This window comes from Narcine bancroftii, chromosome 3, assembly GCF_036971445.1.
Source record: "Narcine bancroftii isolate sNarBan1 chromosome 3, sNarBan1.hap1, whole genome shotgun sequence".
NCBI lineage: Eukaryota > Metazoa > Chordata > Chondrichthyes > Torpediniformes > Narcinidae > Narcine > Narcine bancroftii.
In genome coordinates, this window is record NC_091471.1 from 244,495,110 (window position 1) to 244,511,074 (window position 15,965).

Genomic DNA, 15,965 nt, shown 5'->3' on the forward strand with positions numbered 1-15,965 from the left:
AAAGCTTCCTTTGCTGAATAACATCATGCCCTGCTTCGTAATCTGTTCTGCACGAAACGTTTCTCTCACAGATATAATTCTTCAAATTCTCTTCAGCACATGTTGCGTAATAGAAACTCAACCATGCAGAGAAATTGGCAAATGAATTCTTGTTGTTTCCATCTGACTAGGATATCTCTGATTACTTTCTCCTATTGTAGGGAGCAGATGGAATTGTGGGGCCCCGTGGGTTGCCAGGTGAACCGGTGAGTGGAGCTCTTCATCATTGGTTTACTGTGGGCTCATTCAAAACCGTGTGCTCATGCTGGGATTGTTCTTTCCTAGGGTACGCGTGGTCTCCCTGGGCCGAGAGGATCCATCGGTCCCCCTGGACAGCAGGTATGGTGATCTGGCGTGCGGTGTCTGACATGCGGTGCGGTGTTGGAAATGCTATTGCTATTGGCAGAAATCCCTCTCCCTCCCCAACCCAGTCAAGCAAGAAACTTTCTCTTTATAAGATAAAGGTTCCATTGTTATCACATTTAGAATGATATTTTTTTAACTTTTGTCTACAGTAAGGTAGACAGTGAGTGGCCACTTTGTCCATTGCCCCTCACAGAAACCTTCAGCACCTGGTCTCCCTTCCAATATCCAATGATCAGACAATATCGGACGTATTCAGGCTATTAGGTGCCTTAGAAATGATCATGAATACACGGTTGTGTCCTTAGGTTTCTTGACCTTGTTGAGCAGGGAAGGGAGGTGAGCATCAATTGGTTGAAGTAGAAATCAGGATGGACTTCTTCCAAGACTCAACTTCGCTGGCCTTTCACCTGCCTTCACTCTTGTACTTGCAAACCCGCTCCCGTCATTTTCTCAGCAGCTTGAAACGTCAACTTGGTTTCCCTCAGCACAGCCACTCGAGACGCTGAGCCCATAGTCTTGGCAGCATTTGTTGTAGCATGACTGTTTTGTAAGTTGACACTTCCCCCTAAGGGTGACCCAGCTGCCATGTGGTGCCCCTCTACCACTTATATCAATGTCAGGGAGGGATTGGAGGGAGGGCTGGAGTGGGGGGAGGAGGGATTTGGCATATACCATTGTTTTTTTGAATATGAATGTTATGTGGCTTAAAACTTTCAATAAAGTGTTCAAAAAAAATCTATCAACATCTGTGTGAAAACATTTCCCCTCACATCCCCGTTAAATCTCTTTCCTTTCACCTTTAACCCGTGGCCGTTAATTTTAGACTCGCTACCCTGGGTAAAGACGGCGACAACTTGCCCCATTTACATCTCTCTTAAGTTTGTGGACCTCTTTGAGGTTCATTCAAGCCCTTCCAATCTCAAGCCCAGGCTACGTTCCTGTGGATCTTTCCCGCACCCTCTCTAATGTCTTCACATCCTCTCTATAGCCTGGCCACTAGAACTTGGTCCTTTCCTTTTTGGCCACTAGAACTGCTCACAAGGGACACAGAAGCCAAGCTCACTCACTACTGAAGAAACTCATTGGCTCGAGTGATGGGGGGGGTAGGCGGGTGAGGGAGAGCGGTTGCCATTTCAATCCAAAATCCTTCATTGAATCGTGACGAAGGGAGTTGGCTCCAAACATTGACCATTGTTCTTTTTTCCCCCGCTGTTGTTTCTTGGCCCGCTGAATTCATCCAGCAGATTGTGTGGAGCACTCAATTTTGCAACCGTGACCTCGCTGATGATTTGCACAACAGAGCTGTTTGCCTCGTGACCAGTCTTGATGAGCAGTTGTGTCATAGCATTGAGAGGAAAGGTTTCCCAGAAGAATTCCCTAAATCAGGAACAGAGGGGGAAACTAACTTTAATGGGCTTGCACTGCAGAATACACTAAACGCTCCATTAGGTTTAAATTACCACAAGTGAACCACATGGAGTACCTTGCAGCTGTATAATAAACTGGACAGATGGCTGGGTTCTAAATCTCCACAGTCAGAGCCAAAGAAACGGAAAGCAAGTGGATTCACCCGGAGGAGCACGTGTGCATTGGTGAGGCAGGAGAAAGAGGGTCACCATGGCTAGAATTCATGATTGAATTACTCCGAATGACCCTTGGCGATGAGGATGCCAACTCTACATTCCTGCTGTAACAAGGCACTAACCCACATGGTTAGTACCGCATACTCCGGTGTCATCCCACGTCCCAAAAGCGTGTTGGTAGGGTGAATTGGCCTCTGTAAACCACCCCTGTGAGGACATTGAGAAAGAGTTATAGAGACCACAAGACTCGCACCACCAGGTTCAGGAACAGCTGCTCCCCCTCCACCATCAGTCTCCTCAACAACAAACTCAGACTCATTTTATGGCTTTTTGCATATTATTTATTACTGAATATTTATGTTTTCTGTTTCTGAACAGTGTTATATTTCTTTCCTTCTTTGCATTTCTCTCTTTCGTCCGTATAATTTTCTTGAGCACAATTTACACCACCGATAAGTAGAAATTCAAACTGGCCTGCAGGAAAAACAAAAATCTCAGGGTATTCCAACAATATATTTGAATGAGAGGGTAGGGAATGGTAGATTCTGGGAGTTGATGAGAATTTGCGGCCAATTAAATGGGACAGGTGTAAATTGGTGATTGAGCCAATGCAGACTTGGTGGGCTGAAGGGTCCGTTTCCATGCATTTGCATTAGTTGTTCTTGTACATGGTTGGCGTAGCAGTTGGAGCAGTACCTTTACAGTGCCAGCGATCGGAATTGGGGTTCGAATCCCACACTGCCTGTAAGGAGCTTGTATGTTTTCCTCGTGTCTGCGTGGGTTTGCCCCGAGGACTCCTGTTTACTTCCAATGTCTAAAACATACCTGGCATGTCGATTAATTTGGTGTAAATTGAGTGGCACGGACTTGTGGGCCAAAATGGCCAAGTTGGTGATGATTTATTGGCAAGTTCTGGCACCTTTGAACAAAATTGCACGTGGAATATTTTCTCTTGATATGCAACCTTGGCACTAATTACACGTTGCTCTCGGTTTCAAATGATATCTGGTTACTTTTGTTGAATGTTGGTATAGAATGCCCCATGGTTCTGTATTACTGATGTAGTTGATTATAGTTCACCTGAAGTCAAATCATTTAGCACTCCGGGCATAGTTGGCGTATTGGTTAGCGCAACAGCTTTACAGCGCCAGCAATCGGGACCAGGGTTCGAATCCTGCACTGTCTGTATGGAGTTCGTATGTTCTCCCCAGAGGCTCCAGTTTTCTCCCACCATTCAGGTTGTAGGTCAGTTGGATGTGTTTGGGCGTCACAGGCTTGTGAGCCGAAAGGGCCTGTTACTGTGCTATATGTCTAAATTTTAATTAAAAAAATTAACTCAATAAAACTCGAATGATTGAACTTTTAAAACCAAAATTATTACCTGGAAAATTCAAATACCAACTTGTACGCCTTTTGACCTACAGCACGGTAACAGTCCCTTTCAGCCCACGAGCCTGTGCCAGCTAATGATAAACCTACAACTCCCGCTACATTTTGAATGGTAGGAGGAAACCCACGCAGACACGGGAAGAACATAGCAACTCCTCACAGCGCAGGATTCGAACCCTGGTCCCGATCACTGGTGCCGTAAAAATGTGGTGCCAACTGCTATGCGCCCCTCTGAGGGAGATATCCATCATATATCCTGGGTTTTTATGTGTGTTTCCAAGGAATGAACTCAAGGCATTCAGTGCCACCTCTCTCTGTTGAGTGATGGGCCAGTGCTTGCAGTGTGTTGGGTGAGTGACTGGTTCATTTTAATCAGGGAGGCTGATTTTGAATGCTGAATGGCCTGGACAGAGTAGATGTGGCAAGGATGTTTCCCATGGTAGGAGATTCTTGGACAAGACAGCACAACTTCAGGAAAAAAAGGGCATAAATTTCAAACGGAAACATTGCTTTTGTCAGAAGATGGTGATTCTGTGGAACCTGTTGATATAGGCAGCTGTGGAAGCGTTGTTGTTAGGGGTATTTAAGGTAGAGATTGGCAAGTATTTCATTAGTCAGGTCATCAAGGGTTACAGGTAGGGCGGGACTGAGTGGGTGGATGGATTCAGCTCATGATGAGAATGGCAGAGTAGCCTGATGGGCCAGTGGCTCCTATATCTTGTGAAGGATTGAGAAGATCCTTGAATCATTCTCTCAGCCCAGCTCATCGTCACTCTGCCAGTTGTGGTGGAGCGTTGAGTGTCTAGTATCACAGGCAAGCAGTGGATCCAGTGCCCAACAGAACCAATTGGGGCTTCAGTGGTGAGATTGAAAAGGTTGGTTCGCTTGTCCTGCCACTGGGTTTAGTGGACGTTGAGGAGGTACCCCTGGAAAATCTTCTCCAGTGTTTTGAAGTACAGTGCCTCTACATCCTCGGAGGTTTGGCACGACATCGGAAACGTTGGCAAATTTCTGCATATGCGCGGTGGAAAATGTGCTGACTGGCTGGATCATGGTCTGGTATGGGAGCCATCAATACCCCCTAGCGTGCAGCCCTGCAACTGAGAGTGGGCACAGCCAACGTCCATGATGTGACTTGCATCAGCGGCAAGAGGGTAAGTCAGAGGGTTGCTTTATAATTTTACGTGCAAGGCCCAGTCTCTTGTAGGACGGACTTGTTCATGATTTTTGGCCTTGGAGGTGAAATCAGTGGCAGATGAGGTTTGAAGAGTCGTTGGCTCTGGGGACCATTAGGTTGCATAGATTTACTTTGGAGGGAAATAATTGAGTGGTGTCACCTCAACAACTTTGCACTCCACATTAGCAAAACGAAGGACCTTATTGTGGACTTCAGGAGAACACGAACCCGTCCTCGTCAAGGGGTCAGCAGCCAAGAATTTCAAATCCTTGGGTGTCAATATCTCTGAGGATCTGTCCTGGGGCCTCCTCGTCGATGCGTTCAAGAAGAAGGCTCACCAGCAGCTATACCTCGTGAGGAGTTGGAGGAGATTTGGTACGTCACCAAAGATTCTTGAAAATTTCTATAGATGTATCACGGAGAGCATTCTGACCGGTTGCATCATTGTCTGGTAGTGAGGTGCCAGTAAACAGGACAGGAAAAGACTCCAGAGAGTTGTGAACTCGGCCAGCGCCATCACAGGACATCTACAAGAGGTGGTATCTTAAGAAAGCAGCTTTTATCCTCAAGGACCCTCACTTCTAGGCCACACCCTCACTACTTAGTACCAAGGCAATACCTTCTTCATTCTGCCACCCTAAGGAAAAATGTAGAGAAGCCTGAAAATGAACAGCCAGCAGCTCAAGGACATCTTCTTCCCCTCTTCCATGGATTTCTGAATGGACAATGATCTGTAGACACTATCCCTCTTTTCCAACTTTCTTTCACTATTTATTATTTTTGAAATGTAATTTATAGCAATATTTGCACTCTAATGCTGCACCAAACAACGAATTTCATGACATGTTCATGTCAAATTCTGGACCTGTAACATTAGCTCAGCTCCAGTGGTTTGGCTTTGAGGCCTGTGTGATTGAGAGAAGTGTTGGCTCATGAGATTGGCTCTGTTTACAGGGCTGCTGCTTTAGCTCACAGCCTTTACACCATCGTGAAGCAGGCATGAGACGGAGTTGAATCTCTGCAGGCGTTCGTGTCGGAGAAGGGCACTCCACGGTCGACAGATTCACGTCAAGTCCAAAAAGGCCACGCGTAATGGGTGATTTTTGCCTGGAGCTAAAGTTGCATTGAAGGTCGCGTCCTCGGTGCTTCAAGGCAGACAGGATCCATGCTGTGAGTCTAGAGCTGGGGTCTGGCCACTGCGAGGAAGGTGGACATTGATGCTGACTTTCCAAGTGTCAGACAGAAGGAAGGCCCCTCCATGTCATTTTCCTTCCGAACAATTGAACAAGGCTGGGGGGAGGTGGGGCAGGTCAGTTGGATCCAGAACTTTAAATATCATGAGTCAGAGGGTTGGCTGATTCACATCGGAAGATTCCTTGGTTCAGATTGTGTTTACATTCCTTGGCAGTCAACTCTACTGAACTTGTGATGATTGTTGATAGAGGGCTTAACCTCCAGATAAACTGAGCCAGTGTACCACAGTAGAAATGATGCAGTGTCTCCTTATATAGGACTTCTGTGGCCTCTGTCAGTCGTGGGTACTGCGCTTCTGGTAGAGGCCGGAACAGCCTCTCCAGGGCGCAAGCCAGGGCAAAGTTGATATAGCCATCTGCCTGTTGGCCACATAGTGGGATTTCTCCCTACCCCCACCCCCCCCACCCCACCCCACCATGCTAATGAAAGTCAATACAGTTTGGTGTCAGCAGCATTGCAGGAGTTGGCGAGCTGGTGCTGGGTCCATCAGTCAGCCGCCTTCGGGTCTCGGAATTTATATATTTCCCCTCGGGGTTTACTCCAAAAGCCTTTCACGTGAACTGGTACAGCTTCAAGGCGCGGAGATTTGAAATCAGAGTTTCCCCTCTCCAGGATGAGTTGCCCTCTGTGGTTAACGAGCCCTATCTGCCCAGAGTAACTGGTTTCAAGGCCTGGACTTGGACTTGGCTACTTGAGATGCACGTCAGGAAGAGCATTTGTGTAGCAGTGGGAGCTTGTCCCCACGACCACACTTTGGCCATGATAACCATTAGAGCCATATGGGTCTATAGGACCAGTCGTCTGCCAAACACACAAGCCCTATTGACTGCAGTCTTCCTGGTTTGTAAGATGAGGTCCACGAGGTGACTGGTATGGCTCCAAATATCTCGGCAGAATTGCCTGTATATTGTGGATAATATCCTTGTTCCAGTGAATGTAACACACATCACAGATGCCCTTACAATATGCTCCTCTTGGCCTCCAACACAACAGTGCAGATTCAATCCTGATCTCAGGTACTCTCTGAATGGACTGAACCTGGGTCAATCTTACCCACTGAACCACTGTTTTCTGAACAGTGAAAACCTCATTTGTTCACTCTCTCTGCATAAACCTCCCTTCCATAGCTACCTGGTCAACAGCTTCTTTTAAGGACTCTTGAGTTATGCCAGGGATTCCCTCTGCCATTTTCACCACCTACAATGTGATCCGGCCACCAGACAAAAATTCCCCTCTCCATCTTCCACATGACCCCCTCATCTACTCCTCCTTCCCCACCATTTGGCACATTGCCAATGTCTGCAGGAGATGCTCCACTTGTGCCCACACCTCCTCTCTCACCACCATTCAGACCCCCAAACAGTCCTTCCGGGTGAAGCAACATTTCACTATCTGCTGGAGTCATCTCCTGCATCAGGTGCTCCCGCAGTGGTCTCCTCCACATCCGGGTGAGACGGGGGGATCGCTTTGTTGAGCACCTCGGCTCTGTCTGCCGCAATTCTGTGGATCTCCCAGTGGCCACCCATTTCAAATCCCCGTCCCATTCCCTTGCTGACACATCTGCCCATGGTTTTGTGCACTTGCCAGACTGAGACCACCCACAAATTGGAGGAACAACACCTCATCTTCCATCTGGACAACCTCCAACCGGATGGCATTAACATCAATATCTCCAGTATTGACTCCCCTCCCCCCCCAGCTTCTTTCCTCTAACTCTCTCTCTCTCTTCCCTTTTCACTCTGTCTCCTTTCACAGAGTCAAAATCAATTCTCACCTCTCCTATTATCATATCCAATTAACAACTTTTGTCCGTTGGTCTGGACGCCTCCCCCTCCCCCCTTTCTTCCCCCAGTCTGTCTGTGTTATTTTTATCACTCGTACCTTGAGGAAGGGCTCAGGCCTGAATCATTGGTTATACCTCTCTACCTCCTCTGAACGCTGTGAAGACGGCTGCGTTCCTCCTGCATCGCTGTGTTTTGGACCACAATCATAGTGTCTGCAGACATCTGTGTTTTACTCCTCAGGTTGCGCTGAGCCCTAAGGCAGCTAAGTTGCTGCGCTGAGTGTACTCTTGCACTCAGGAGGTTAATTTAAAAGCCTTCAGGAGATCAATTTAAAAGGAAAACATTTTTTAAAAAATATATTCTTAGATACTTTGACTTTTTTGTGCACTTTTCAACTAAATTATCTCAAGTCTCGAGGACTCTAGGGAAATTTACTATCACTTCCAAAGATGTTCTTGCATCCCAGCTAGGAACTATTGTTTCAAACTGATCTCCCAGCTGTTCTATTTCAAAATGAATGCACGTGTTATTAAATTTAAGAAAACAGAACGCACAAAAACTGCAGATGCCGGAATTATGAGCATTCAGGAGGATCTCTGGATGGAAATGGGCAGCCAACTGTTTTGGGTTAGCAGGAAGGGGCTCGCAAGGGGGGAAATAAAAAGGAGGGGAAAGGCAGCACCAGATCCGAAGGGCTTGTTTCTGTGCTGTAGTGTTCTCCGGTTCGGCGTCGGAAGAAGCGGGTAAGGGGGCCAAGGTGAGAAAATGGCTAAGAAAAACCTGTCCAGTGTTCCATCTGCAGTCAAGTTCATTGTGTTCTGATCTCTCCATCAAGGTGCGAGCAAAGAGCAGGCAGGCACCTGAATAAAAAGGTGGGGGGTGGGGGAAATGGGAGGGCAGAACGGGCTGGGGGAAGAGCACAAGAGACAAAAACTGAGCAGTGATTTGGGGGTGGGGGGTGAGCTGGAAGAAAAGGAGACCGTGATGGGAAGAGAGGGAGTTGGAGGAGTGGCCTCATGGAAACTGGAAAAGTCAATGTTAATGCAGTCCAGTTGCAGAGGGCCCAGACCCGAATATTAGATTTTGCTCCTCCAATATGTGGGTGGCCTCGGTCTGGCATCGCGTGGGTACACGTTGGCGTGGGGATTGAAATGGTCGGCCAATGGGAGATCCCTGTCATTGATGCGGACAGTCCCTCCGACAGAGAGGAGACCCCTGGGTGCTGTGGATGCCCCCCCCCCCCCTCCACCGCAGATTCACATGTAGAAGGGCTCTTTGTGGCCCTGGATGGCAGTGAGGGAGAAGGTGTGAACAGAAGTGTATTTTGTAAATGTGCTTAGACTCTGGATTAGGTATCATAAGTTCAGTATGAAATGTTAGTTCCATAATTGATATCGTGGTACCACGATGTCATGATCAGAAACGGCACCATTAGTGTAGGTGTTAGCACAACGCTATTAAAGCCAGCATTTGGGTTCGAATCTGCCGCTGTCTATAAGGGGTTTGTACTCAACCCACGTCTGCATGGTTTTCCTCCCATGTTCCAAGACTCATCGGGTTAGTAGGTTAATTAGTTACATGTGTTCTTTTGAGCTGCACGGACTGGAAGAATCTGATACTGGGTTAAATTAAAATTGAAATACAAGATGAAAGAGATACCTCCTTTCCCTCACACAGTGGCAGGGCATGGGAGAGGTAGCAGGAAACCCAGAGTATGCCCACAACCTCTGCTCCTCCATCGGGAGGTCTTGGAGATGCTTTGTTTCCCCCCCCTCCCTCCTCCCCCCCTGATGTTCATCCAGGGAGGTAAGGCACCAGGGGACTGGTGATTAGCTTTCTGCTTTAAAAAGGGGGTCCCTTCCCATCTGAAAGTTCCACCCTCCGTCTCGCTGTACAAATTTCTCAGGGTTGCTTTCATCCCCACACTTTCAAAAGGTATAACCAGCATTTTGCAGATTAGTCCCACATTCATTCTGTGGAAAAATGTTCTCAAACAAAGTTCAGTGAGGCTGCCAGTGGAGTAAATGAAAGCAGCCAGTTTTTGAAGGATTTTCTGTTGTCAGGATGTGTCTCAAGATAGAAATGATCCATCGTCCTTACTCAAAAACTTGCAGCCTTTCCAGGACCTTGCTTTGTTTTCCGCCCAGCTGTGTTCAAAACCCCCATATTGTCCCAGTTTCACAATTGGAGTTGTATTTCCATAGTCCCTTCCCTTCTTGTTAAGATGTCCAAAATGTTCATTTCTGGACGCCTCATTACAGGAAGGAGATAGGTGCTTTGGAGAGGGTGTAGATGAGATTGATCGGGACATTGCCTGGACTGGAGAGCACGTCTTGCTAGGGCGTTAGGGCATTTCTCTTTGGAGTGGCCAAGGATGAGAGGCAACTTAATAGATGTATATCAGATTATGAGGGGCATGGGGTCCTTTAATTATTTTCAGAACTTATAAGATTACGGGATCCAATTTTACAGCTTGGTTGTCTTTTCTTTCATGCAACAATGGAACATATAACTTCACAAGGGAAGTATTAGATTATTAGAATAGTTTTTGTTTTCTATATATTTGGGGGTCTTTTGTCTCTTTCATGGGTTGTTTACAGATATTTGTTAATATGTTTACTTTGTTGGATATATATGTATGAGCATTAAATAAAAAGTATTGGAAAGAGATTATGAGGGGCATATATAGTGGGGAGAGTCAGGGTGACGTCAGACAAAATAAGAACTGGATTCATGTACGGTAAAACCCCTGGTATGGTAGATGCTGGATAAGTGAATTTTCTGGTAGCTTGAGATAGCGGGTTGCACGAGTGAGGCAGGCCATTTTAAAACCACTCTATTTTATATTTATCACCTATTTATCTTCCACGATTTTCATTTGCCGGTTGCTTGAATTCCGGATGAGAGGGGTTTTACTGGATTTGAGATAGCGGGTTGCACTTGAGATAGCGGGTTGCATGAGTGGGGCAGACCATTTTAAAACCACTCTATTTTATATTTATCACCTATTTATCTTCCACGATTGTCATTTGCCGGTTGCTTGAATTCCGGATAAGAGGGGTTTTACTGGATTTGAGATAGTGGGTTGCTCGAGTGAGGAAGACCATTTTAAACCACTCTATTTTATATTTATCATCTATTTATCTTCCACGATTTTCATTTGCTGTTTTCTTAAATTCTGGATAAGAGGGGTTTTACTTTTTTTTCTCATTTATTTCAGGGTATGACTGGAATCGATGGTTCCCCAGGCCCAAAAGGAAACATGGTAAGGCTTAATTTTAAACCTTAATTTGGTTCATGTCCAAAATGAGGGTCCTCATCAGGCCGATCGGTGGAAAGAAAAGTCTCACAAGGTGAATGATCACCTGATATAACAGTGCAACAGTTTAACAAAAACTATACAGTGGATGGAAACAGGATATGAGCACACCATGGTCAAATTCAACAACCCTTGCATTTAGATAGCACTTGTAACTTCTCTAGAAAGAGAACCCAAAATGTTCTGCAGCGTGTTTGGCAAGGACCAACTTATGAAGATATTGGAACCAATTTATGGAGATATTAGAATGCAGAAGGAGATTTCTCACAAAAAATAGGGTGAAGACATGAAATTCCATACCTTAAGACGCAAGCAGTCATGGGGATGACCTCGAGGCTTGAGTTGGAGGAATGCAGAGACCTTAAAGATCATGGAATAGGAGGGAGAGGGAGAATGAGATGATGGAGGAATTCCAGAACAGGATCACAATTTGTCAGGAAATCCAAAGAAATTTACAGCTTGTTTCCACGGGCGGGAGAGGGTGGGTGCTGATATCTTGAAGGCAAAGCTGGAGATGCATTCGGGAGAAAAAGGGAATGGGACATGCTATCCTGAATGCGCATCAGTCACATCGAAAACAAGTCAATTCATTTTACCCTGGAGTGAATCACAAAAGTCTGCAGGCACTGTGATTGTTGGCGAAACGCAGGAGGAACCCCGCCAGAATCGCAGAGTCCATCAGAGGTAAAGATATATCTCCAAAGTTCCGGGCCTGAGGCCTTCCTCAGTGTATAAGCCCAGTGTAACATTAATTTTACCTTCTTTGGATGGTGTAAGACTGGCTGAGTTCCGCCAACATTTCTTCATTTTAATCGGAACTGCTTTAGAAAGTATCCAGGAATAAAATAACCTAGAAATCGTGGTTATTGAATTTCAGTCTGAATTTTTTTCCCAATTTTATTGCACTAAAAAATGCATTGCAAAATCAGAATTTCTTGACCTGAACATGTCACAAAATTCATCAGCATCACAGTTGCAAACATTTATATAAACCACTCTATGAAAAAATCAAAGTCAGGCCGTGTCTGTGGTTCATTGACCATTCAGGAATCTGATGGCAGAGGGGAAGAAGCCATCCTTGTGCCACTGAGTGCTCAGATGACTTGGTCATTTTGCAAATTTACTTTTGACATCATTGTTGACTTCTGTGCTAATGGAGCAGATTGCTTCAAACCTGGAGAAATCCCACACGGTCACAGGGTGGAGCACCTTACCGAGAGCGCTGGATTCAAACCCAAGGGTGCTGGCGCTGTAACCGGCCTAATCGACTAGCATGCCTTTGGGAGGCAGAAGGAAACCAAAGCACCTGAACGAAACCCATGTATTCACGAGGACGACATGCCGGCTTCTTACAGACAGCACCCAGGCTCGTGATCGAACTAGGGTCGAATGGAGCTGCCTTCACTGTGCCACACCCTTGCAAAATCTAAAGCTCAGTCCAGTCGTCTAAGGTTGTTAAAATCCTATACTCTCTTCACATGGCAGTAAAATAGCCCCCACCCCAACCTCATTCTCCCCTCCCTCTGCCTGTTGAACTTTAAGACTGTAAGATCACACACCATCAGGTTCAAAGAAAATTTCTTCCCTGGTGCCATCGGGCTCTTGAATGAACCTCACAATCATTATATCTTTCACTAAAACTCAGACATCTTGCTCTTCTGCCTTGTACTGCTCTAGAGTTAGAGTTGACTTGCTTGTGAAAGTGAACCCTTTTTGTTCGACCAGGTGTAATGTGACAATAGATGTTAGCTCAGTGGGATTGAAACACAGTTGAGGACCGATACTTCCACCTGCAGGTTTAGTGCTGCTACTGCAGTGAGAATAGGGGATATGTCCAAGCTCCACATTGGCCTCTGAGTTTGACCCCCGAAGCAGATGGATCCTGTTCATTATCCAAAGTCATGCTTTGCCTTTTTTTTTCCTTTCTGTAGGGCCTTCAAGGTGATCCTGGTCCATCAGGGCAACAAGGCAAGCCAGGTCCTGAGGTGAGAGAGTGTGAAGGTTGCAGCGAAATGAATTAGAAACAGTGAAATTAAATTAAATTTTTTAAATTTTTAATTAAAACCTTACAGCACTGTGGAAGCTGATAAGTCAAGTCATCTTACAGAGCACGGTAAAGATGAGATAGCATTTCTCCAGGACTACGGAGCAGATTTACATAAATAGAAGTTAAGCACATTGAAATATTAAAATATTAAGATGTATACAGTAAAAGTCCACAGTTCACTGACCACATATGATCTGGGAATTCAGGAGCCTGACGGCTTGGGGGAAAGCTGTTGCCCAGATGAGGGCCCGAGTGCTATGGTACCTCCTACCAGATGGCAGAAGGGAGAAGACTTTACGTGAGGGGTGTGTGGAGTCCTGCACGATGTTTATTGCCTTTCGCCTGTATCGAGTGTTATAGACATCCTTCACGTAGGAAGGGAGCCCCAGTGATCTTCTCCGCTGGCTTTACTCTCCTCTTGCGGTCCGAAGAGGTACAACGTCCAAACCAGGCAGTGATGCAGTTGCACAGGTTGCTCTCAATACATACTCTGTGAGGATGGAGAGTGGGAGACAAACTTCCCTCAGCCTTTGCAGGAAGTAGAGACGCTGCAGAGAGCGATTTCCCCCAGGCTGTCCTGAAGTTGACAACCATCTCTTTGGTTTTATTAATGTTCGGTATACTGGCTATTTCAACCCGTGCTGCCAAATTTACACCCAAATTAACCTAAAACATATATATTTTTGAGGGTGGGAAAAAATCATATGCAGTCTCGGGGAGAATGTGCAGAAAGCGCCAAATTTAAACCCGAGATAGTATTGTGCTAACTGTGTAACATGAACTGAGTTAGAATATATTGCATTCCACAATTGCCTTCTCTCTCTCTCATCCCCTGAAATGTGACACATTTTTTTTGTTGAAACCTTGGCTTGTTTCATAACTGAGGGCAAAAGAGAAATTATTCCTGTTTCATACGCTACAGATGTCCAAAAATCCAGATGCCGCAAATCCAGACCACCCGAGAATTCAGAAAGCTCTCAAAGGTTTTAAATTTAGTGTGGGTGTGCATGCATGTGTAAGTGCCACAGATGCACAGTGGCAACGAGGGACCACAAGTTTACTTTTCTTGAAAACTGCTCGTTTTGATCAATGAAGCCTGCTGTATTTGCTAACGAATAATCTTTCAAAATGTACCTATTCATCTCTTTATTCCTCCGTAAATTTGAATTTTCAAAGAACCACGAGAATCCAGAAAACCCAGATCGACCCAATCCCTAAGCAGTTCTTCTTCTGTATACGTAATACTGTAGTTTGTTTTATGTTTGTAATGTACAGGCACACAATCCTTTATCCGGACATCTAAAATCCAGAAAGCTCCAAAAACCAGCATTTTTTTCCTGGTGCTGGTACAGCAGAGGCAGAGAGAGAGAGAGACAGCAGCATGACTCAGGTGGGCGGCCGGGGGTGGGGGTGGAGAGAGACGGCAGCGCAACTTGAGCAGGGGGGGGAGAGATACCAGTGCAACTTGGGCAGGGGGGAGAGAGATGCCAGCGCAACTTGGGCGGGCAAAGTTGAGAGGGTGGGGAGACACACCAGCATAATTCGGGTGGGCTTAAATCTGGGGTAGCTGGCTTTTGTTCTGAAATCCGGAAAAATCCGAAATTTGGAACACACTGTCCCCCAAGGGTTCCGGATAAAGGATTGTTTACCTGCATTAGCAGTTCCAGACCAACTAAAGGGCACTGATGTGCAGATGTGTTCTCTTGTTAATGGGTTAAAGGTGCAATTGGATTGTGATTGAGAATTTGAGAAGGGCTTCCTTGGGTCCAAAGTTCTGGACCAGAGTGTAAATTGCAGCTACAACTATACTGTACATCTATCAGAAGTGGTTAAGGACCCAGTGTAGTTTAGTAACACAAACTGAATTGTTCTCGGTTGTCCTCGACAGTCAGTTGCAGAAATGCAATACCCTGTAATGAGGAATCCCTGGTGCTGGCAGCACGTTACTGCCCCACCTGGTCAGCCCAAGCCCAATCTCTCTGCCAAAACTGGACTATGTCATGTTGAATGTGTTGAAGCAGCAGATTCTCACTGCTACTGCTGGCAATGCACTCCCCCAATTCATCAACATCTGTCACCTCATTAAACCTCAAATTGTATTCGCGTTTAGAGATTGTTCACTGCAGACTAATGAGCTTTTCTGCGCACTATTACACAGTTCATGACTGCGGAGGAAGAAGCAGCTTGTTTCTCAAGAGGCCAATTGCTCTGCTCTTACTGCATTTTAAAAGCCCATGTTTCAGTAATGGCTCTAATTCTTAATTAGTAATTGTTCCTTTATAACATTGGACAACTTTTTTCAAAAGATTTGCTTCCTGAACTTGGGGATTATGATCGATAACTTCAAGCTCAACACCAAGTTGATTTCAGATTTGCTGTATCACGTAGGAAGTTTGAGAAACATTAAATTAACTCTTATTGAATTTAATATGTTTAATCGCATAATGATGCTGGCACATTGCAGTCAGGGACGAACATAGTGAAAGGTTTCACCAGGACATTGCGACCAGAGCAATTGGAATCCATCAGTGGTGGCCTAAAAATGTTTGGCCGCTGATTTTTGTTTGTACTCAGCATCTGATTCCCTCTCGTGTCAGTGCCCAACACTAGTTGGCCGGCATTGATGGATTCCAGTTGCTCTGATACCACTTTTCCCCGGTGAAACCTTTCATCGTGTTCGTACTGACAGCACCAAGATCAGCAGGGAATGCAGAAAATGAATTTTCACTGACGTGTTGCTCTTCGTGGTTTTTTAGGCTTGAAATAGACTTAAAATGGGGCAAGAAATCACAAAAATTGGTTGTATTGAAAAAAACAGTACGTGTTAGGAAATGTTTATGATTTGGATGATAAGCAGCCGAAAATCCATAAACTATACTCAGGGGTAATGGTGTCCCCATTACCAGGCTGTGATGCAGTGCACTTTCCTCCACACCGCTCTAGAAATTTTCCAGGATTTCCAATGTCATTCCAACCTCTGCAAATTCCTGAGAGAGTAGAGGCACTG

General features: G+C 45.6%; 1 protein-coding gene across 2 annotated transcripts in view; it reads left to right on the top strand.

Moving 5' to 3' along the window:
- LOC138758440 (collagen alpha-1(XI) chain-like) overlaps positions 1-15,965 on the top strand; it is a 337,229-nt gene that overhangs the window by 163,377 nt on the left and 157,887 nt on the right. For both annotated transcript variants that reach the window (XM_069927352.1, XM_069927353.1), the window contains 4 exons: positions 201-245; positions 325-378; positions 10,813-10,857; positions 12,843-12,896. In XM_069927352.1, coding sequence (XP_069783453.1) covers positions 201-245; positions 325-378; positions 10,813-10,857; positions 12,843-12,896 — 198 coding nt within the window. The remainder of the gene's footprint in view (positions 1-200; positions 246-324; positions 379-10,812; positions 10,858-12,842; positions 12,897-15,965) is intronic.